The 25,298-nt window shown below is 40.0% G+C and overlaps 1 protein-coding gene across 1 annotated transcript; it reads left to right on the forward strand.

The window, feature by feature from the left end:
• The first annotated feature begins 1,716 nt into the window (after window positions 1-1,716).
• On the forward strand, window positions 1,717-24,956 carry LOC136552814 (vacuolar sorting protein 39-like). Its single transcript, XM_066544420.1, has 13 exons — window positions 1,717-2,289; window positions 3,701-3,912; window positions 4,344-4,475; window positions 4,563-4,706; window positions 5,635-5,747; window positions 6,626-7,046; window positions 7,675-8,004; window positions 8,568-8,789; window positions 8,951-9,193; window positions 9,289-9,723; window positions 22,056-22,154; window positions 22,598-22,814; window positions 24,468-24,956. The coding sequence occupies exons 1-12, from the start codon at window positions 1,842-1,844 to the stop codon at window positions 22,796-22,798; spliced, it is 3,000 nt and encodes a 999-aa protein (XP_066400517.1). The 5' UTR covers window positions 1,717-1,841; the 3' UTR covers window positions 22,799-22,814; window positions 24,468-24,956.
• The last annotated feature ends 342 nt before the right edge of the window (window positions 24,957-25,298 follow it).

The raw sequence follows: 25,298 nt of genomic DNA on the forward strand, positions 1-25,298 counted from the left end.
AAAATTTTCTCTCAAAACACGCATGTATCATGTATGTACACCCTACTCGTGCAGAGGAGGAGCGTCAGTTGATCCCTTATGCTGGTTGATCAGTTGTCTAGTTTTCAGCCTGCGAGCTGTGATGGGCAAGGGCCTTGTACGGAACGCTTGTTTACCGTATACTGGGTACTTTAGGCAGTCGTTTAGCGCTTGGAAGTTGCGGCAGTTTATATTCATGCATGGGTTCCCTTTGTGATCACCTGCATGAATGCGTTTTCTGGTGTCGGTTTTCATTTTGTTGCTTCTGAACTGATCCTCTATGTAATTTCGTTGTTGCCGTAATGAAATTCAGTTTTACCGGTGCGGAAAAAAAACCCTACTCTTTTGAGCACCCGTTGCCCGACAAATTACAAAGAATATTTAGCCTTAACTTGTGCACCTGGGTGGATAAGGTTCCATTATAACGAATCAAACCATTTCACTATATTAGTTGTTTTATTTCTTTTCAAACGTTACCACATCATACCACCCATGGTATTTTGGGCCTCTAGGTGGAGCTTACGCCGACTTCAGTTCCGGCACTTGCCTAAGCTTAACAGTAGCATTGTATAACTGAACCACAGCCTATACAGCTTATGAGAGAAAACAATGCTCTATGATTGATAAGTCAGACTGATAAGTTCAAGCGAGTAGCCAAACACAAGGAAGTGAGCACTTTACTGATAGTTTAATATTTAATACGACAAAAATTTGAATCTCATATGGTTGGACAGAATTAGAACGCAGAAGCATGAGTAATCGCTAAAGGCACCCTTAACTAGGGAGGTTGTGCTTTATGTAACATTTCTGGCCCTCTTTAGCGTGCCATTGGATGACGCATCGTGTAAACCTATCTTCTACTTAATACAAAGATGCGCAAACCTATCGTGTATTCGAGAAAAGAGCGCGGAAGTGAGAGCTTGAAAGTCTTTGGTTGGTAATAATGACCCTAGTTATTCGGTTGTGTGATTGTGATGGTTGAATATAAGTATACAGTTTTACCAATAAATATTTCTTCCGATTGATTTTAAATGTAGGTCGTGTTAGACCCGTATAGAAAAAAATGTAGAACATGTGTGCATATAGCTGTTCTAAGATGGCTTACATTAAGCATTGTTTCGTCCCCATGAATTGAGAGAAATTAAAAGTAATTTAGTAAGTGTAATACAGTAACATAGGCTGTGTTTAGTTTGAGAAATGAAAATTTTTGGATGTCACATCGGATGTTTCGGGAATATCGGAAGAGGTTTTCGGATACTAACAAAAAAAAAACTAATTACATAGCTCGCCTGGAAACTGCGAGACGAATTTATTAAGCCTAATTAATTCACCATTAGCACATGTTAGTACTGTAGCACTTATGGCTAATCATGGACTAATTAGTTTTAAAACATTCGTCTCGCGATTTCCAACTAAACTGTGCAATTAGTTTTTTTTCGTCTATATTTAATACTCCATGCATGTGCCGCAAGATTCGATGCGATAGTTTAGGGTGAAATTTTTTTTAACTAAACCAGGCCATAATCGAAGGCAAATATACTGTAGCAGCGAAAATATTGCTCGTCCAGTTCCCGGACGAGTCTTCTCGCAGTACCGCAGGTGCAGAGGGACTGACAGGTGGGCCTGATGGAGTTCGTTCCCGAGTTCCCAAACTGGGTATACGCACGCCGTGCGCGGCCACCGCGCAGCGTCACGATCTCATATTCTCATCGCTTGCTCGCCTCGACCTCCGTCTCGAAGCGGCCCTCCTCCCTCGCCGGACGACGGCGGCGGCCGTCTAACACAGCCGTGGAGGAACCGCCCCCTTGATCGGACCGCTGGCCATGGTGCATAGCGCGTATGATGCTGTCGAGCTGGTGGCCGACGTGCCGGGCCACATCGAGGCCGTAGCCTCCCACGCTGGGAAGCTCCTCGTCGCGGTTTCCGACACCGAAGGCTTCCTCTGGGGCTCCGACTGCTCCCTGCGCATCTACTCCGCTCCTTCCCCCTCCTCCGACGGCGGCGGCGAGATCCGGTGGGACGGGCCCTACGCGCTGGAGCGGCAGGAGCCGCGGTTCTGGCGGCGCCCGCCCTTAGCCATGGAGGTCAGCACCAGTCGCGACCTCCTGATCTCGCTCTCCGAGTGGGTCGCGCTCCACCGCCTCCCCGGGCTCGAGACCGTCGCCGTCGTCTCTAGTAAGACAAAGGGGGCCAACGTGTTTGCCTGGGACGAGCGGCGGGGCTTCCTTGCCGTCGGTCGACAGAAGCGACTGACCGTCTTCCGCCTCGACAGTGAGAACTCATTTGCATTGCCTATTTGTTTGTTACTACTATGATTCCAGTTTTTTTTTTCTCCCATGGGGTTGACCATGCGATCGGTTTAGGTTTGGTAGAATTCCAATTGGAGGATTGGAAGTGGGAATATGTTGGGTTGTGGAGTGCGAATGTCAGATCGATTGTATTTGCTTAAGAGTCGCACAACCATGTGTTTTATACAATTTCAACACATGAATTTTTTTGCACCCTAAGATTAAGATCCAACAGACTTCATTCTTCTTCTACCTCTAACCTTCTTCTATCTTAAGACAATCACAAGATCACAGATCTACATATCACAAATCACATATCACACAAAACAATTTTTTTAAAATGAAAGGACAAAATACAGAGGCCGGTTCCCTGCCCGTTCGTGAATAAGAAATACACGTGTGCTGGATTGCTGGTGCACTGCTGCGTCGCAAATACACATGTGCTGCCCGTTCGCGTCGCGTCATGGGTCCCCTGGCCGGTGCTGGTGCACTGCTGCGCAATAAGAAAGCGCACTGCCTGGACGCAGATCTAACGACACAGACAAACCGAGGCAATAATCTGGTGGACTAAAATCCATGTGTTTTTTTGATGATAAAACACACGTGTGTTGTATAGCATTTCTGTTGCTTAAAGAGGTATAAAACTGGCACAAAATCGAGTAGTTAATCTGTTTAAGTTTAAAAACTGTATTGAGAGTTTTGAACTTCACATTGATCGGTCAAATTTTCTATTCAGAGATATACCATGGTAGTATTCAGTAACTCTTTTCATCTCCAGTCAGTCTTCACGCGCCTACATGCTGAGCCCATTAAAACCCTGGTACACTGTTGTTGAAATTCTTTTTTTTTTTAGATTTAGTGGCATTGGTATTATCTATGCTTAGCCTGATCTAGTTCTTCAATAGGTATGGTTTCCCTGTTCCACCTTATTAAAACGTGTGCCTGTCATAATTGTGAGAACAGAATATGTTTCATGGAAATCCGTCTCTTTCAGAACTTTTTTCTGGCAGGCAATGTGTGATTGCATCCACATTTGTAATTTGAGAAAACTTCTGATGTGGTATACTTCATTTTCTTGAAACTAATGGTTGGTAAATGGCCTGTACACACACAAAAAAAAAAAACAAGAAGAAAAATCTAGGCATTGTCCCAATTACAGGCAGAGAACAATACATATGTTTGGTTACCAGCATTCGATGTATCAATATAAGAATAGAGGTTGCTTTGTGCCGGTATTAAAATGTTGGTTCCATATGGTACCTGTTAATGGAATTATCAATTATGTAAGGTTGTATAGCAAATGTAAGCTGATAAAGATCAAAGATAAGAGATGTTCTAGACTATGGGATTTGGTTATTTCAATTATATCACTCTGACATGTCTCTGTTTGTCAGGTGGGAGAGAATTTGTTGAAGTGAAGGAATTTGGAGTGCCAGATATTTTGAAATCAATGGCCTGGTGTGGTGATAACATATGTCTTGGAATCAGGCGGGAATATATGATAATAAATAGCATGACTGGGGCACTAACAGAAGTGTTTTCTTCTGGGAGGATCGCTCCTCCTTTAGTTGTGCCTCTTCCTACTGGGGAACTGATCCTTGGCAAGGTATAATACTTCAATTTTCGTGATGCTGTGTCCAATTCCTGTCCCATTTCATAAATCTGTTAGATGGCAAATCTTTTTTTTGGTTCAAAAGTGACATTATTCTATGCTTTACGAGAAGATTGGCAGATGTTCTAACAATGTACTTATTTCCATTTTCTAATTTAAGGGGAATCTTATCTTGTGAAATTCTGAAATGTTTATGTCAAAGTTGATGTAAGACCCTTAGCTTTCATGTACTAAGATTGCATTGCTACTAGTGAGAAAATTTTCCAATATATCAGTGCAAATATGATACGGACTGAAATATTTTTTATATGAATCTCTTTTGAAGCCATTGAGATTCCCAACACTTAACTAGCTTCTTGAAGAATTCCTGTTTTCTTTCTTGTTTATTTTCAGTTAGTTTTTTATAGTACTGTATGTTTATTTAGGATAACATTGGGGTATTCGTTGATCAAAATGGCAAACTTATTCAAGACGGCAGAATAATTTGGTCAGACACACCAGCTTCTGTCGTTATACATAGACCATATGCTGTGGCACGCCTGCCACGGCATGTTGAGGTGAGTGATTACTATCTACCTATCTGGTATATTCAGTGGTAAGTATAGTATCATAGTAATAAGTTTCATGGCTTGATACTATTTCAGATACGCTCTCTTAGGGCCCCCAATGCATTGGTTCAGACAGTTGTGCTCCGTGATGTTCAAAAGCTTGTCCAAACTGACAACTGTATACTTGCTGCGCTATCTAACTCTGTTCATGGTTTGTTGCCCGTTCCTATTGGCGCTCAGGTATTCTTGTCCAGTTTATTAATTATGATATGATGATTGTGTTGGTGCCAGTTTTTGGGTTCATGTCCCGTCTTTATCATTTTGTCCATCTCCGGTTAAATACAATAGTTCTAATTACTCTGTTAGACTGTTAGTAGCTGGCAACCAATTATAAGATATTTTAAGATCAGTTAAACATTGATATATGTTTTAACAGATATAGTACATGGTCCTTTTTATCATGCTTAGTTTTGTTATGGTTTTACCTTCCCTCTCATTTCTTTTGAGAATGTTCATGTTGCAACTCTATTTGTAGGACAATTTTGTTGTGCTACTTATGTAATAAGTATTAAAGCCCATTGTTAAGATCAATTAATGGTTAATAATGTCTTGTACAATCGAACCTGATACAATTTGAGAAAACCTGTTTTCAGATCTGTAATTTGATGAAACCTATCCCCCCTCCCCCGCGGTTACTTGACAAATCTTGTTTGCTTAGCTACGAGAGGAATCACTCCTTTTTTTCCCCAATATTAATGACAAATTTATGAATGATTTACAGCAAAAAAATTGTAAGTAAAATCAAATCAAATTAAATTTTGTAACTCTGTATATAAAATATGGGTTCACGTGCCTGAACCTTGATTGTTTCTGTTGGGTTTCAACTCTAGCCTACCCCAACTTGTTTGGGACTTAAAGGCTTTGTTGTTGTTGTTGTTGTATATAAAATATGGGCCAACTGCAACATCTATAAAACCATAGGAAAGTAGCTACGTCTGTACCCCTTTTCTGTTCATAGGCCATCTCAAATTTTAACCAGTAGATTATAGTGTGTTGAGGCCTTTATTATTTCTAATGAATGCTATTTTATCTGAAAAATGAAAATTCAAGTAAATTTTAAATTATCGATCTCAATTATTTCGGTGATTGTTACATATTTGCTCTACAGATAGTGCAATTGACCGCTTCTGGAGAATTTGATGAGGCGCTAGCATTGTGTAAGCTACTTCCACCAGAGGATTCAAATTTACGAGCTGCAAAGGAAAGCTCAATCCACATAAGGTATGTTTGTATTTTCCAGTTGAAAAGAAAGCCTACAATAATACTGATTTGGAATATAGTGACATAAGGTATTTTCGGATTCTACATTAGAAAAGAAAGGCCACAATAATTCTATATTTTATCACTACATAGTACAAGTTACTATGTATCCCTTTCCTCTTTTGTCAAGCTGTTCCGAATCCATATCTTTTTCTATACACTTCTCATAATATATATTAACTCCCCAGACATGTATCTTCTCCTTTGACTAGTAAAGAACAGGTTTTTTTTTTTTTTTTTTTTTTTGTGGGAGGTGTTCACATGTTTTATGTAATTTGAGATGTTCAGTAGAACATAATAGGGTTGATGTATGCCAAGTAATGTAAAAGATAAAAAAAATCTTCTGAAAGAGTTAATGCACTCATGTACACCTAGGTAAGTAAATTTGTGTATTATTTTGCTTTAGTATATGACTGGTATGCAGAAGTCCAGGTTAGTTTGATACAATTGTAGAAATTTGACTAATATATTAAATTGGATGGGACTTAAATTGTAGCTTATGAGAACTGAAAGTTCTTCCCATCCTCAGGAAAAAAATATGGCTGAAACCCGAAGCTTTCTGTCAACATAAATTCTCAATTTTGGCCACTCATGGCAATGCATATTCTATAGGTCTTTGCATTTCTGTAGACTATACCAAATCAAAGTGAACAACTATGAACGGTGGTTGAAAAATTAAAATGCTGTCTGTTTCAAAGGGAATTCCTCATTAATTTCAGCTACTAATTCACCAAATCTACTTGAAGCCAACGTCATATTCTTTTGTTATTATGCATTTGATTCTATGAACCTAATTAAGTGATATCTTATCCTTTATTCCTTTTGATTTTGTGAATTAGATATGGACACTTTTTGTTCGATAGTGGGAGCTATGAGGAGGCAATGGAACAGTTTTCAGATTCACATGTGGACATTACTTACGTTTTATCTCTGTACCCATCTATTGTTCTGCCTCAAACAAATATTATAGGTGAACATGACAAGCTGCTGGACATGCCAGAATTAGCAAGGGAATCCTCTGATGTGACAGATGAGATGGAATCATACTCTTTACAGCTTCATGAATCAGATGATAAATCTCCATTGGAGGTAAAGAAAATGAGTCACAATGCTCTAGCTGCCCTTGTGAAGTATTTGCAGAAGAAAAGAAGTGGAATAATTGAGAGAGCGACGGCTGAAGTAACAGAGGAGGTGGTCTCTGGAGCTGTTCACCACAGCTTAAAATTATCTGAGCCATATAAGCCAAAGAAGCTAAGCAAGGTAGCAAGTATAAGTATATCTTATTTCATATTTATTTGAGACTGAGAATGATTCTTGACACTAGAATCAGTGTTTGCTTCAATGCTATTTGTTTATTGACCTTCGTACTGCAGCTTGCCTTTTCTACAACCAAATTCATTTTAGGATCCCTAGACAGAAAATTGTTTGCTCTCTTTTTTTAACAGAAATCTGGAAGTTCCATTCCTTGGTCTCTAGATTGGTCTGTTGAACTCTATGGGTGATTCACTGTTGTATGCAGTGAGGCCAGGGTAAATTTAGAATGGAAGAAAGTAAGTGTGTCTATGGTTTTGTTTATGTAGGAGTTAAACTGGGATACGTCGAAATATTATGGACATATGATAACTTGAGCTAGAATCTGGGCAACTTCCAATTATCATGGGCACTTGGTTCATAATGAATAGCATTTCTGGTAAGAAATGGAATATAGCTGTAGATTTTGGTCACGAATCAGGATACTGCATCCAAAATTTTCTGAGATACTGTATACTTGTTAGTGTGCATGGTGTCTTTCAATTGTGCAGATGGTTGCAAATTTAAGAATATATCAGTTATTTACCAATGAATTTGATCCATAGTAGTCATACTTTATTTCTTTTATTATTTTCAGAAACGAGCTCAGACACATACAAGCTCTATTGCTAGAGAAATGGCAACTGTACTGGATACTTCTCTGCTTCAAGCTCTTATTCTTACTGGGCAGTCATCAGGGGCAATAGAGCTGTTGAAAGGACTCAATTATTGTGACCTGAAGATATGTGAAGAGTTTTTGAAGGAAAGGAGTGAATATATGGTTTTACTTGAACTCTATAAAAGCAATGAAATGCACCGTGAAGCTCTCCGATTACTCAACCAGTTAGTTGAAGAATCAAAATCTGAGATGGAGAATACAGATTTTAATAAAAAATTTAACCCTCAAATGATACTTGAATATCTCAGGGTATTATCTCTATTTCCTTTGCTCACATTTAGCTCAAATGATCCTCGAATATCTTATATGCCTTGCTAAATGGTGTTCTATTTGTCTGCATAACAACTGTTTCTACAAGCTAGATGGGTTCATGTATAATTATGCTGTTATTTTGATAAGTTAACATGCTAAATTTTAAGGCACTATTAAAATATTAAATTCAAAGTGCGACCCATGTTTACTAGTTTCTCTGTGCATACTTTGTGGTTATATCCAACTCATGATGACTCTTAGATCAGTAGGCCAAGCAGTTTATATACTTGAAAGTTTAATAGATATGTGGTAGGCTCACATATAATTGCTTAATATACTACCATGTCCTGTTTCACGCTTTTGTTGTCCTCCGACAATTGCTCGTTAGTATTAGCAAAACTGGTTGCATAGTAATGTTTTTCTATTGTATCTCTTGATATCTTTTTAAATTTTAAAGGTTATCATTTGGATCTTTGCCTTGATATCTTGAAATCATTTTGCTTCCTGCCACATTATTATACTTTTATATGACTGATTCGAGATTTCATTTTCATTTCCAGCCCCTTTGTAGATCTGACCCAATGCTGGTTTTAGAGTCTTCCTTGTACGTCCTTGAGCGCAACCCATCAGAAACTATTCAGCTTTTCTTGTCTGAAAATGTTCCAGCAGATTTGGTAAATTCATATCTGAAGCAGCATGCTCCAAATTTGCAGTCAACGTACTTAGAACTAATGCTCTCAATGAATGATACTGGGATCAACCCTAATCTGCAAAACGAGCTGGTATGTACAATTGTATTGTGTTAGTATATTGGAAAATTCATAGTTAATCAATCCATTTCATGCTGATTAGATGATTTTGTTCCTTAACCTGATCATACAAAGTTCACAGTATAATTAATGCATGGATTAATGTTCTGACTATTGGATCTTCTGATCTGAAGGTGCAACTGTACCTTTCTGAAGTTCTAGACTGGTACAAGATTCTGAAGGAAGAGGGAAACTGGACAGAGAGAACATATTCCCCAACACGGAAGAAGTTAATATCCACATTGGAGAGTAATTCAGGTTACAATACAGACTTACTTCTTAAGCGCCTTCCCCAGGATGCTCTTTTTGAGGAGCGAGCTATATTGTATGGGAAAATAAATCAACACCTCAGAGCGCTCTCTCTCTATGTTCACAAGGTATTGCTTTTGTGTGCCTTGATCCATTGACATTGTTGAGTTCTGGTTAAATATTATTTTTTAGGTTACCCAGAATATCTTTTGTACCACTGCAGCTCCAGATGCCAGATCGAGCAGTTGCATATTGTGACCGTGTTTATGAGGAAAGAGAACAACAACCATCCAAGTCAAATATATATTTTAATCTTCTGCAAATTTATCTGAACCCAAGAAAAGCTGAAAAGGAATTTGAGCAGAAAATTATTCCAGTTGCATCACAATACTCTGGAATCCAAAAGGCTAGTGCTACTAAGCTCAAAGGGGGGCGCATAGGTAAAAAGGTCGTTGAGATTGAGGGGGCTGATGACATACGCTTTAGCCCCAGCGGAACAGATAGTGGCCGAAGTGATGGTGATGGAGATGATGTAAATGACGTAAATGACGGAGGCCCTATAATGTTAAATGAAGCACTGGAACTGTTAAGCCAACGGTGGGACAGAATAAATGGTGCTCAGGCTCTTAGGCTGCTACCAAGAGACACTAAACTCCAGGTATTTTTTTTTCCTGGTATACTGTGTATGAAAGATATCTTTTGATCATGCACACTTCTAGAATAAATATGTAAGCATCAAGAACCTTGATCTATATGGCCCTAACCTAAGCAGCACGACCTCAACGATAGGCGGCTGCCGCACCACAGAGGCAGGGATAGAAGGGCACTAACAATATTGATTGATATTCTTCTTGTTGCTTACCACATAACAGTTGTTAGCTGCTTCTTTTATAGAGCTACTTGGCATGACCCTAACAGATGTTACAGATCAAACCTAATTTTATCTCTACTGGTAACAAACCCCTAATGAATCTGAACTAATCTTTTCCTTGCTATCCAATCTTGCCCCACGGGCTAGAAGCCTAGTGTGCTGTTCGTGTCACAATTCCATCCATCCTTTGACACTGCTTGTCCTCGAGCTGGTGGTGGCCACGGTTGAAGCCCAAGTTGGCCCCATGATGACTGGGAAGGGCTCTGGAGACCTGTTCCTTTTGACGGTGTTTGTGTTTCCAACAACAATGAGAGGACTAACGCTGCCCTTACTTGCGGAAGGAACAGCGCCTCCATCTCCTGGAAGAGTAGCAGCTTCTGCTATACTCAAGGCAGGGACAGTTGTGCTGCTTCTGTTTGTGTTCCATCCCACTCCCCCTAATATCAATGTCCTCCTATGGAACCAAGAGAAGTGCATCCTTGATGCTTGAAGGAGAGGCAGCGCATCAGCTGCACACCCAGCTCCTTTTCCTCCCTCCTTCGAACACAGCTCGTTCTCAAGCTGTGGTGGTGGCTGAAAGGACCTAGGATGCCCCCTAGAGGGGGGTGAATAGGCGTTTCTGAAAATTAACACCTTTAAATGCGGAAACAATTAGAAATGGGAGTTTCCAAAATGGAAACTCCAAATTAAGAGTACTACCACCCCTCACAAGTTAGCCACAAAGTAAACAAGGTATAAAGAATATATCTAGAAGCTACAACCCTGCAACACCAAGTTAGAACAGAGAATAAATATTTTCAGTGCAGGCAGGAAATACCGGACGTGTCCGGTATGAATACCGGGCGTGTCCGGTATACACGATTTCTGCAGATCGGCCCCGAACTTGCTCCTTTCAATTTCTATCTTCAAACCAAACTGCAGGCACCTAATGGAGATGACAATATACACAGAGAACCTGCAGAATAGCTAGAGCAACACAAATATCAAATGAAATGCGAATTAAGACACGATATTTGTTTTACCGAAGTTCGGACTCGTTCGAGTCATACTCTCCGTTGAGGGAGCTGCGGGCAACCCAGCGAAGGTCAGCCCTAGAGGGTACCACGAAGGTCACTCTAGCCGGAGTCTTTTCCAACTCCTTTTCCTCCTTCCACTAATTTGATTCCGAGGCGGCGGAATCGACCGTTACAAACTTTCCGAGGCACACCACAATCTCTCGGGTGCTCTCCGGCGACGCCTAGCCGTCTAGGACCGCGAAGAGTCCAAGAGTAACAAATGCGAATCACGAGATTGACAATATGCACAAGTGCTCAAGTGGTGGCTTGCTCTCTTTTTCAAACTCTTTCTCAACCCACAAATTGATTTTGCAATTTGGATAACACACTCACTAAGAGAGGGTTTAGGAGAGTTGGCAAGGCTCAAAAACGTGTGTCTCAGCAGAATCAGCAGCCTCCAAAGGTGGAGGCTTGGGGGTATTTATAGCCCCCTTGAAAAACTAGCCGTTTTATAGCCGTTGCAATACCGGACACGTCCGGTATGCATACCGGACACGTCCGGTATGACTCACACTGCGCCAACGGTAACTAAGTTACAGTGATGTTGTGAGGCGTCGGAACTCCCGACTCAAGTCGGAACCCCCGACCCTCAGCAATTTTAAAAAACTTGTAACTGAGTTAAAGTTAGTGAGGTGTCGGAACTCCCGACGTATGTCGGAACTCCCGACCGTCGGAACTCCCGACTCACGTCGGAACTCCCGACCCTCAAGGCTTTTGAAAACTAGCCGTTGGCTTCTGGTCATCCATACCGGACGTGTCCGGTATGACCAGGACAGTGAAACCTCCAAGTCTGTCGAAGTGCGAGACGTCGGAACTCCCGACCCATGCCGGAACTCCCGACCGTCGGAACTCCCGACGAACCAACCCGAGAACAACAATTTTACAGCTGCTGGACAAATACCGGACACGTCCGGTATTGCCAGACCAGCAAGAAATCAGTTAGCACTTTTGTCACTCAAATAATCAAACCTCACATGGGTTGGCTTGAGTACTTATGAAACATTATCTATCAACATGATGCATCCCTCTTAGTAGTACGACATACCTATTAAACTCAAGATAAACGGAAATATGAATTTGTACCACTTGAGTTGTTCTTTTGAATTGATGCCGTCCCTTCCAATCTTCATCAAGTAAGGGTGCTAACATGTTGATGTTGATTTTTTCACTTGAGTATAGCCATCTTGAGCATGTGACTTGATTCCATTCATATAGGAGACTCCCCCTAAATCATTGCATCCGTGGGGTGCATGTGTGTGTGACAAAGTGAAACCGTGATGCATATGACAAGATATATCACACAAGAATAAATATAAAGGCATCACATCAAATATTTTCATTTTAGCATGCATAGTCCTTATGAAAATAAATATAACACATGTAATTCACACATAGCAGTCATTACGCATTTTCTCAAGTCCACAAGCCACTAAAATATAAATAAAGATCATGTCTCAAGAGATACATAGATAAAGCATAAGTAAGTCTCATCTCTCACATGATACAATCTATCTCAAATCCTAACACATGTAATTCACACATAACACTCATTACGCATTTTCTCAAGTCAACAAGCCACTAAAATATAAATAAAGATCATGTCTCAAGAGATACATAGATAAAGCATAAGTAAGTCTCATCTCTCACATGATACAATCTATCTCAAATCCAAGATACATCAATGAAGCTTAAAAACAAGAACTGACAGCCTGCAGTACATATCTTCAGGTACAAAGATAAGCAAATGAAACTATTCTGAAGCTTTAATCAGTCTCTCTCCCCCTTTGTCATCTATCATCACAAAGGTCCAACAATGACATACTAAGGACAAAGGGGCTACAAGCTGTCACACAAAGCGCAAAGGGTGCTTAAGGTTCAAACTTTGTACTAATCTCTCCCTTTGTATTAAACTCTCCCCCTTTTGTCATCTTAAAGAGGTTGTACTTGTCACTTGTTTGCAATTCAAAATAGATCAAGTACATAGGTTTACTAGCTCATGAACAAACTCATACACTAACCACTAGATTATATAATCATTCAAGCAATAGTAGTAGTCTATGAATCTAAAAATTTTCATTTGTAATGCATGATCCTATAAGCATGTACTATATGCACTAACCGCATACTAGTAAGGGATGAAAAATAATCATGCACAATACAATGATACCTTTGCTATATTGGAGAGAAAGATAGTCATATAGATTTCAATTCATTTCTCCAATAGCATCATGAAGTCCAATTATAAGCTTGGTGAAGACCAATAGATACCAATTCTTTGAATTCCTATTCTTCACCCATATGAATTGAGAATCACTAATGATCAAGTGCACTCTTCTTGTTGTGGTTGGCTTGCTTCTTCTTTGATCATTGCTTGCTTGAGAGAACTAAAAGATGCACCACTTGTAATACCACTTGAAATTTCGTGATGCCACTTAAAATTTTATGACTTGTTCTCTTTTGGGTGTTGCTTGTTTTCTAGACCAATCTCTTGATTTTCTTCAACCAAGTACCTCAAATGTCCCTTTAGATTACCACTTCGATTTTAGCCATTCAAGCCTAGGGCGAAGTGACATCTCTCCAAAGAACCATCATTGATACTCACTTGAAATAACTTGAAAGAGAATCACTTGATCCACATGAAAGATTTTGTTTGATTGATCCATATTGTTGGACTTAATTTGATGAATAACTTTGAATCCTTCGTTAAGTTCTTTTCTTTCTACTTGTTTAAGTCCTTTTGTTTCTATCAAAAGATCTTCAATTATCACTAGAACTTAAACTTCATCTTCATCTTGATTTTGGTCTTGGTCTTGATCTCTAGCTTGAGTACCAAATGTGTACCACATACACTCTTCAAAGAATAAATCATATCTCCCAAAGTACATATCCAAAAACCACGAAATTTGGTGAAGATGTGACACACTAAGTCTTATATTAGCTGTAAAAATTTGAGCTTCTTTGGACTTCTATATTGCTACCAGATTTCATATCTTTTCACACAGCTACATGCTGAAAACTGCTGCACTATACCTGATAAGATCTACTCCAAATCCGAAGTATCACTTATCCAAATCTCATGAAATTTGCACAGCAACTAATACCATAAGTGTAGAGCATGCAGACCAAATTTCAAGCCAATACAAATAGATTTGGTTACTCAAATATGTCTATGATCACTGCTAGCTCAGATTTTTAATATTGGACAGATTTCAATAATTGAGTTATTTTTCTCCAAATTGAAACAAACTTGAAATCAACTTATTTGAATACTCTCACAAGACATATGTCTATTTAAACCACTTACTAGAAGAAATCTTATGAACATATCCAATCAAACCAACTTCAAACTTGATTACTTAAGCATTTAATCCATTCAAACATCTTATAGCAAGCAACATATGCATATATATCCAATTCAATTAACTCATATGCATCCAAATAAACTTTGATCAACAAGAGATATACCTTGATAGCTTATGATCATCTTTGCAAGCTTCAACTCCACTTATTTGCATGCCTTCAAATATATCAATAAATTTCTACAACTTGAATATAACACTTGTATGTTGATAGCATATGGACTTCACTTAATTTTGACTTGGCATTGGGATAGAATTGCACTATGCTTCAATACTTGACTCAACATAAGATGAACAATAATAATTCCATTGAATCAAGTCTCCAATGCCATGGTACCTAAAAACGACCATCCACTTTTCGATGGTACCCAAACTAGTTCGGGTCCTCTCATGTTAGACGCAACATACTTAGGCATAGCCTTAGTATGACTAGCATATTTTTTTTAATACTAACCAATAAGGTACCATAACAAACCTTTCTAGGCATAATATTTGCATCAATTGAAATAGGCTTAGGATTCTCACTTAGGGGACATGTATTAGCCAAGAATTGATTTTCTCATTTTCGAATAGTTGGCAAATTTATGATTTTCAAAACTTGAGAGAGATTTTAAAGGGACAGAGATTTTTATGTACTTGAGAGAACCATGTCACATGTGATTAGGCAAATAATCAACCAAGGGTAGCAATAATCACAATATGACATGACTAGGTCACAAAGACCCAAAAACCACATGATTTTCAAAAACCACACCACCTACACATGCTAGTTAGGGATTTTGAAAAACATCTATCCTATATCACATAAATGCACACACTAGCATATAAAGGGCCTTAGATGCACTTACAATGCATGTATGTAAATACATACCTTTGTCTTGAGCCCACAATATCACCACTGAGATAATAGATGGCATGACAACATCATGTTGACCTCACTTGTCAAATAATCATACCATATATGAAATCAATTTTCATCCAAAGGACTACAAATAATACTAGATAAATTTGTTAGTCCACAATGGTGCAAAATAGAAATTTAGCTCCCCCTAAATAAGTGCTCCAAGTAATTTAAATGACTTTCAACAAGCACAATGTTCTATTGAGAATTTGGGAGTCAATTTTCTATTTTGAACCACAACCAAATAATTTGCCATATTTAAATTTGAGTTGAAGAGATACTCACAATCCACTAAGATTTGGTAAACCATAAACTTCTGAGTAAAATGAGTATATATGAAAATATATGAATCCAAAAACTCAGTTGCTTATTCAATTAGTGTTCTGGTTCCTACAATACCGGACACGTCCGGTAAGTGCAGGACAGACAATTAATTCGCTGCTTGTAATTCTTTGTTTAGCTTTATTATTTATTGTATACTAGCATCTCAACAAATAAATTACTCTACTAGAGAGCGATCAAAAGCATCATATGGCAAACATGATAAATCTCACGTGAAATTAATTAGCCACTTCCATTATTTCACAAATATACCTATTTGTGAACTATAGAACACGAAACGAACAAAGTGACTATCCTAAAAGGTTTAGGTACTTGTTACCAATGGTGATGATGAAATATATGAGATGTTCATTGAATTTTCTTCGGGTCAACCATATAAGGGATTATGATAAGAATTGGTTGATAGATTGAGTGAATATAGTCAAATTGCTTGCTCAACCACCCCGAAGTTTTCATCTCACCACCAAGTACCTACATTATCAACCTAAGCACATTTTTGTACCCAACTCTTGTTGGGTCCTTTTGGGTTAGTCAACAAGTGCTTAGGCACTCAAATGGCCTTAGTACTAGTTTGTGATGAACACATCACCTTGCTTGTGCTAATTCCATTTGTGGTCTTCCTAAGCATATTATTATAAACAAATGTGTTCGGCTTAGGGATGTTACCATTTGGGCATTCATAGCTTAGATGCCCCTTTCTTTTACAAGCATAGCATATGCGGCCTTTGTTTGCTCTATGCTTGTTTTGCTTGTATGGACATCTATCAACCTTGTGGCCCATCTCATTGCACCCATAGCATCTTCTAGTTGCAACTTGGGATTCTTTTTTTGCTTCTTTGTACATTGGGCATTTCTTGGTAAGATGCCCCAATTTCTTGCTCATGAGACAAGCACTTTGTCTATGACTCTTCACTTGCTTGGCCTCCTTGGTAGAAGCCTTTTGATTGACGGCTTCAACCTTGTCGGCCCAACTCTTGTGTGGACACATAGCCCACTTATGTCCATACAATCCACAACCATAGCACATCCTTTTTCCATGTTTCTTGCTCTTGGTTGTGTTGGTCTTGCTTGAGATGTGATTCTTTTGTTGGGCTTTGGAGGAAGCAAGGTTTGAACCCTTCTCAAGCTTCTTCACCATGTTATCACGATTATCTTGAGAAGGTTGTGCTTTCTCCTTACCCTTCAACCGAATCACATCTTTCTTTAATCTTTGCACTTCTTCTTTGAGCTCTATGTTTTCTATAAGATTTAGCTCAATCGAAGATTGGCTTGCTTGAGGAGCACACTCATTAGTACAAAAAATATTTAATTGAGATGGTGTACTAGTGAGCGGATGTGTGAGAGGTTGACAAAATTTTACCGATGTAATCACAACCTCATGAGCCACCTCAAGCATAATGCTTGATTCTACTACTTCCTCATGAGAGCACTTTAGATGAACATAATTTGCTTGTAGCACATTATACTTGCTTGATAGTTCATCTAGCCTTGCCTTGAGCTCGAAGTTTTTCTTCTCTAGTTGTGGAACACTAGAAAAGGATTTAGTAACTAAAGCATGCTCAATTGATAATTTTTCATACCTCTCATTTATTGCCTTTAGCTCTTGCAATTTGGAGATGAGAAACTTTTCTTAATTTTGAAGCGATTGCTCTTGCTTCTCTATCTCTTCTTCAAGCTCATCATTCTTTTCAACTATCTTCATGATAATGAAGTTGTCTTTATGGTTAAGATGATCAAGGTTGTAGTTGTCTTCAACTTCAACGTCACTCTTATCTTGATCATCTACTTGTGCTTTCTCCTTTTCTTGATCTTTCTTGTTATTCTTCTTCTTGCTTTTCTTGGCCATGAGACACAAGTGATGAGTATCATGAGATATTGAGGTTGACTCATCACTTGTTCGCCACCGGGCTTGAGCATCGTTGCAAACAGCAGCTTGCTGGTCTGCTGCCTCGGCCATACCGGACACGTCCGGTAGGAATACCGAACACGTCCGATATGTGCAGGCAGACAGCTGGTCATGCGCTGCTTGCACTTCTTGCTCCGGCTCGGCGCTCTTGAGGTCTTGTGAGGCTTGTTCGCTGTATGATGACACAATGGACATACTTTCCATTGACTCGATCTCAAGTGCATCATCACATTTGGATTTTCCATATAAATCAAAAAGTCTAGTCCAAATGAGATGAGTACTCTCCGGAGGTGGTTGTCTATTGAAGATTGCCTCATCTTGAACTTCTACACTCAATGTACTCAAAATAATATTAATAGCTTGAGCATTTAGTTGCACGCATATCTCTTCCTCTTTTGACAAATTTTTGTAGTTGCTCCAATCAACTATAGAAAGAGGTATGCTTGCATCCACAATATGCTCAACAAGAGGACTAATATCTCTAAAAGCATTGAGTACATGTATTGACCAAGTTAGAAAGTTTAAACCATCATTTTGGAGAAGCATCGGCTCCAACTCGATAGGCGTCGACATCCTTTTCTCACGGCGGTGAAGCTTTAGGTGAGAACCTCGCTCTGATACCAATTGAAAGGACCTAGGATGCCGCCTAGAGGGGGGTGAATAGGCGTTTCTGAAAATTAACACCTTTAAATGCGGAAACAATTAGAAATGGGAGTTTCCAAAATGGAAACTCCAAATTAAGAGTACTACCACTCCTCACAAGTTAGCCACAAAGTAAACAAGGTATAAAAAATATATCTAGAAGCTACAACCCTGCAACACCAAGTTAGAACAGAGAATAAATATTTTCAGTGCAGGCAGGAAATACCGGACGTGTCCGGTATGAATACCGGACGTGTCCGGTATACACGATTTCTGCAGATCGGCCCCGAACTTGCTCCTTTCGATTTCTATCTTCAAACCAAACTGCAGGCACCTAATGGAGATGACAATATACACAGAGAACCTGCAGAATAGCTAGAGCAACACAAATATCAAATGAAATGCGAATTAAGACACGATATTTGTTTTACCGAAGTTCGGACTCGTTCGAGTCCTACTCTCCGTTGAGGGAGCTGCGGGCGACCCAGCGAAGGTCAGCCCTAGAGGGTACCACGAAGGTCACTCTAGCCGGAGTCTTTTCCAACTCCTTTTCCTCCTTCCACTAATTTGATTCCGAGGCGGCGGAATCGACCGTTACAAACTTTCCGAGGCACACCACAATCTCTCGGGTGCTCTCCGGCGACGCCTAGCCGTCTAGGACCGAAGAGTCCAAGAGTAACAAATGCGAATCACGAGATTGACAATATGCACAAGTGCTCAAGTGGTGGCTTGCTCTCTTTTTCAAATTCTTTCTCAACCCACAAATTGATTTTGCAATTTGGATCACACACTCACTAAGAGAGGGTTTAGGAGAGTTGGCAAGGCTCAAAAACGTGTCTCTCTCAGCAGAATCAGCAGCCTCCAAAGGTGGAGGCTTGGGGGTATTTATAGCCCCCTTGAAAAACTAGCCGTTTTATAGCCGTTGCAATACCGGACACGTCCGGTATGACTCACACTGCGCCAATGGTAACTAAGTTACAGTGATGTTGTGAGGCGTCGGAACTCCCGAAGAATGCCGGGACTTCCGACCGTCGGAACTCCCGACTCAAGTCGGAACCCCCGACCCTCAGCAATTTTAAAAAACATGTAACTGAGTTAAAGTTAGTGAGGTGTCGGAACTCCCGATGTATGTCGGAACTCCCGACCGTCGGAACTCCCGACTCACGTCGGAACTTCCGACCCTCAAGGCTTTTGAAAACTAGCCGTTGGCTTCTGGTCATCCATACCGGACGTGTCCGGTATGACCAGGACAGTGAAACCTCCAAGTCTGTTGAAGTGCGAGACGTCGGAACTCCCGACCCATGCCGGAACTCCCGACCGTCGGAACTCCCGACGAACCAACCCGAGAACAACAATTTTACAGCTGCTGGACAAATACCGGACACGTCAGGTATTGCCAGACCAGCAAGAAATCAGTTAGCACTTTTGTCACTCAAATAATCAAACCTCACATGGGTTGGCTTGAGCACTTATGAAACATTATCTATCAACATGATGCATCCCTTTTAGTAGTACGGCATACCTATTAAACTCAAGATAAACGGAAATATGAATTTGTACCACTTGAGTTGTTTTTTTGAATTGATGTCGTCCCTTCCAAATCTTCATCAAGTAAGGGTGCTAACATGTTGATGTTGATCTTTTCACTTGAGCATAGCCATCTTGAGCATGTGACTTGATTTCATTCATCAAGTTTGAATAATCCCAAATGTATCAAGTCACTTCCATCAAATACTTTATTATAGATTTGATCCTTCACATCAATATGACCATCTTAGCTTGATGAGTACCTCAACTAAATACAAGTACTTTCTTCTTCACCCTAGCTAGGTTCTTCGGCCGCCAAGCCGTCGCTTGCCCTTCACCCTTGCTTAGTACCTCGAAGCCTTTCCTTGCTATCTTCACCATCTCAAGCCATCAAGTCACATCTTGTGTTGAATCATCCATTCATATGTATTGTTATCTTTTTCATTTTAATTTAGCAAGCTTCAAATATGAGACCATTCCATATGCAATCCCTCATGTCTCATTAACTAATAATCATGAGCTTGCTTTCACATAGTACATGGAAATCCCACCATAAACAAGCATTTGCATGAATTCCATTTGCATTGTTGTCTTGTGCTTGAACTAGATTGTTTATACAACAACACATCATGTTGGCTTTCATTAAGTACCTGTGAGATAACCTATTACCTGTCCACACTTAGCAAACGGGTTAGTTCTTTAATCACGTTGTCATTCAATCATCCAAAACCCACTAAAGGGCTAGATGCACTTTCAGTGGCCATGGTGAGAGCCCTCAATGGCCCCATGGTGTTGAGTCTCTGTACTATGACAATGCCACAGCATGTTGTAGAAATCCCTTCCCACCACAAAGAATGGCAGCTGTGTCCACCTGGACATGCAGGACAAGTCACACCCTGCTGTAGGGCCTCGTGCAGCATATCTGCATAATAGCAGCAAGGGCTGAAACATGCTGCTGCTGCTCTGCCTCTCTGCACACTCACAGGAACCGTCGCCAGTGTTGGTGATGAAGTCGTGGCAACACCCAATGCTGTAATGTTGGAGATCCGTGCCATCTGTTCTTGGCGTCTCGCCAAGAGTCATGCTGCTGCCTCTGGCCTCCCGCCGCTACCGCCGCACTCCACCCTCTCCCTCATCATCTTGGCTAAGGCTGGCAGCTGTGCCACCATGTCCTTTATCGCTTTGGTAGCGTTGTGGAGATGTCAGCAACATTGGCTGAGAGGTCGATGATTCCTTGAGTTGGGGAACCAAATGGAAACGGAACCAGAACAATCTGATACCAGTTGCCACAAACTTGATCTGGATGGCCCTAACCCAAGCAGTGTGACCTTGCCGACAGGCAGCAGGTGCACCACAAAAGCAGAGGGATAGAAGGGTACCAACCCTAATAGATTGATAATCTTCTTGCTTACCCCAGCATGGTTGCCAGCTGCTCCTCCTATAGAGCTACTAGGGGATGCTCCTAACAGATCAATCCTAATCTTATCTCTACTGGTAACAAACCCCTAAAAATCTGAACTAATCTTATCCTTGCTATCCAGTCTTCTAATTCCTAGCTAGCTAAAGATAACAATCAGCATTTAGCTCCATGGGCTTGAAGGTTCAGGAACTGTTTGCGTGAACAGTAATACGCCTAGGACCTGCATGTGGCAGTATGTTTGTTGTTAAATATTTGCCATCAAATAAGTCTGCTTTTACAACATGCCGCCCAAATTCGAATTGCTTCACTCCATGCCATCCAGATTTTGGGAGTCATCCCTCAATGCCATCGTGGGATGGCATGGAATGAATTACAGTTGAAATCCTGGTGTTATGAACTTATGATTGGACTGTGCTAATGCTACTGACCCTATGTAATATATCGGTGATGCACTTATGTGAACTGAGAAATAGCGAGGATTTTACACATCATCATTCTTGTACTTGCAGCGTGTAGAAATGGACAAGCCATTATATGATTTTTTTCCCGTTTTGAAGTTTACTAAGGAAGATGATTGATATACTCCCTCTATTCTAAATTATAAGATGTTTTGACTTTTCTAAATACATAGCTTTTGCTATGCACTTAGATATAGGCTATGTCTAGATACATAGTAAAAGCAATGTATCTAGAAAGCCAAAACGTCTTGTAATTTGGAACGGAGGGAGTAGTACTCTTCTAATTTTTGCATATGCGGCATAAGTCTGTTGTTTGTTATACTCTGCTGTTATTCAGGCTCTTGCATTAGGCATAATTATGCCTTTTTTTAGGAAAAATAACACGATTTTGCAGTTTCTGATGCTTATGTTCCACTATTGATTGCTTCAACTATTTATTTTCACATCGTTCAGAATATCCATTGCCGAGGTTTCTCAAGATTCGAATTATCTGATATGAACACTTGCAGGATCTTGTATCATTTCTTGAGCCACTATTGCGGAACTCTAGTGAACATCGGCGCAATTACTTGGTTATCAAAAACTTGATTTTCCGGGCAAACTTGCAGGTTAGCTTGACATTCTGTTGTAGCTTTTTCACTCTTGTTGTCAAGGTATATTCCTTGCTCTGCTACTATAAAAGATGTTGCCTTTAGGATTTGCTGTCCAGATTTGCCCCTTTATGTAATGACCTCCAACTCTAGTATGCATCTCCAATCCAAAGTTAAATGGCATGATGATGACGCTAGTCATTTTGTGCACATGCAAACAGACAATGCCAATTAAGTTAGATGTGCAAGATTAATGGCTGTATCTTGTCATGTTCTCAATCTCTCTCATCAAACACACCATCTCTCTTATCATATATGCCATATGAGAGTATTATATTTACATGCTTATTTACGGCTTCTATCAAGTATCAACAATGATTTGGTAACTATTATCATTTATCTACTACATTTGTTGTGTAGCGCAATCAATATTCTTATTATATCCTTGACTGATCTTTCAGGTCAAGGAGGATCTGTATAAGCGGTGTCAAGCTGTTGTCAAGATTGATGGAGATAGTACGTGTTCTCTTTGCCATAAGCGTGTTGCAAATAGTGCTTTTGCAATATATCCAAATGGACAGACTTTGGTGCATTTTGTCTGCTTTAAAGAATCACAGCAAATTAAGGCTGTCAGAGGAGCAAACTCTGTGAAACGTAGATAATATGGCCATGATCCAGGTACACCCTTGAACTGGACACTGTTAAATCAATATTGAGGTAATTGTGCACAAGTATGATGGATGACTGTGCATATGTTTTCTGTATTAAGGGAAAAAGGGTAAAGAACCCATACAATATACCCAAACCGCAAAACTCTCACACCCACACCCATACACTACATCAGATCACAAGGAAATAGTTGCGCCCTTGAATTGTTTTCCCTTACTGTTGTAAGGTCTATCATCACACCTCCTCACATACCACCGTGCTGTTAGAGCATGTACAATGGGGTTATTTAGCAAAAAAAAAAAAAAAAAAAAAAAAAAAAAAATTGTTTGCCATGTCATTTGCACCGGGTGCTTTTAAGGAGCAGAGTAATGCAATGGCTACTTAAATAACCTGAAACTTTTGTATGTGCTGACCTGGAGGGTAAAATAAATGTGGCTTGGCAGTCCTCTTGGGATCAGTCACTGCAGTAATTCTTCTATATTAGAATAACGGCCTTGTAGATGCAAAACATTAGGCCAATCTCAGATTCTCAGTTGAAGTTTCATACTTAATTATTATAGTGCCACGTCACGAAAAGTGGTGAGGTGGCGTGAAAATTAAGAGAGACATGAAACTCAATTGGCACAGTTACCTAGTCAATGAAACTCTACTGAAATCTGCATTGAGAGTCTATAGTTTCATCTCCATGTATTTTGCCTCATCTCATGTGTCTCGCATCTTCGTGTGCACCATACCTTTCATGATTATCATGCGCTATATGTAATTTATTTTACAAATGACCCTGTTATAAAAAGGGCAGACCCAGTGCCGGAGGCTCCCACATGAGTGGGGTCTGGGGAAGAGAAAAACCGAGGCAAGCCTTCCCCTCGCAAAATCTGCGGAGAGGCTACTTCGAACCCACGACCTGCACCAGGCCTACCCTTCATATGACCCTGTTATGGGGGCAGACCCAGTGCCGGAGGCTCCCACATGAGTGGGGTCTGAGGAAGGGAAAAACCGAGGCAAGCCTTCCCCCCGCAAATCTACAGAGAGGCTGCTTCGAACCCACGACCTGGTGACTCAGTGAGACAGCTCTCACCACTGCACCAGGCCTGCCCTTCCATATGACCCTGTTATATATATTTTTATTTATATCATACAAATGTTGAAGTAAATTAAACTATTTTCGTTCACATTTTTTATGCTAGTATGTACTTTATATAGTGTTGTAAGTGGCCTTATTGTTCATATGGCATATTTGATCGCAACACCATGTAACTATTTAATTCTGTGACTAGCATATGAAACCGTGAGTTGAGAGAGGGTGTTTTCATCTCAGTTTCCAAGACTGTCACGCACTGAGACTGGCTTTAGGAAAAAAGTCTATATAACCCCCTAACCTAATGTTGTTGCTCTACTCGCCCCCTAACCTATATAACCCCCATGAAACTCAAATTGTAACGCTGCATTGTTGCTATAATTGCTACTGTGATTAAATAACTGTTCCTAAACTAGTAGGGCATTTGTTCTAGACCTACATCCATCTCCATTTATCATGTTCTGCCCTTAGGATGCGGTTTGTCTATGGCTCTATGCACCCAAAAATTTTGATCTTGGAAAAAATTGTTATGAATGTGGCTGCCTGCTAACCACCTGTTCCAATATGCTTTGCTGAATGTGCAGTGTAGCATGGTGTATTGGTCGAATCGGATATCCTCTTTGTCAAACCAGGTTTGGTTGATGCCAGCTTACGGAATTCCTTCTCTTGGTCTTCACACTGGATTTGAGTGGACTTCTTCAGAAGTTTTTACTGGAGTGCTCTTCACTCTTCAGAGATTGAATTCATAACCGTGCGTGTGTGCTCGCTCTCTTTGTTTTCTGGCGAGCGTACTGGAAAACTGGGAACCCCCTTCCTTTTGGTTTTCATGTATAGAATGTAAATGATACTGTAAAGTTTCAGTCAGCAGATTGATTGTCTTGATTATAGTGCTGCAATGTGTGCTCCAAATAGGTTTGGGCATTATATTTTTGTCTCTATCCCTTTGTTTTACTATTTGTCAGTGATAGAGACTGCAATATGTGTGCTGTAGAAAGTCCCACATTGGAAAAGAAACAGAAGAGTATCAATGTATTATACATTATGTATGTATAGTTGCATATTGTTGCCGATCATTTCTGCATTATCACGTAGGCTTCCTTCAGGTGCCGGCCGCTCATATGAGAAACATGCTGACAACCCTCATAAATCATTTTTATCTGTAGAAGTTATTTTTCCTTTTTTGCAATGGACATCAGCAAGACCATCACAATAAGAATAATTAGACAATGATATATTAAGATCATGTTTGGTAGGGCTTCTGTCCTGATTTGCAAAGATGTTTTTCAGCTTCTACGAAAAAGTCTAGTTGAAACAACTCCTCCCAAAAAGCTGTTTTTTAGCTTCTCACAACACAAGAACCGAGGTGAAGCTGAAAATACTAGCTTTCTCTTTGTTGTCTTCCTTAAAAGTTGTTT

This window comes from Miscanthus floridulus, chromosome 1 (genome assembly GCF_019320115.1).
Source record: "Miscanthus floridulus cultivar M001 chromosome 1, ASM1932011v1, whole genome shotgun sequence".
NCBI classification, from domain to species: domain Eukaryota; kingdom Viridiplantae; phylum Streptophyta; class Magnoliopsida; order Poales; family Poaceae; genus Miscanthus; species Miscanthus floridulus.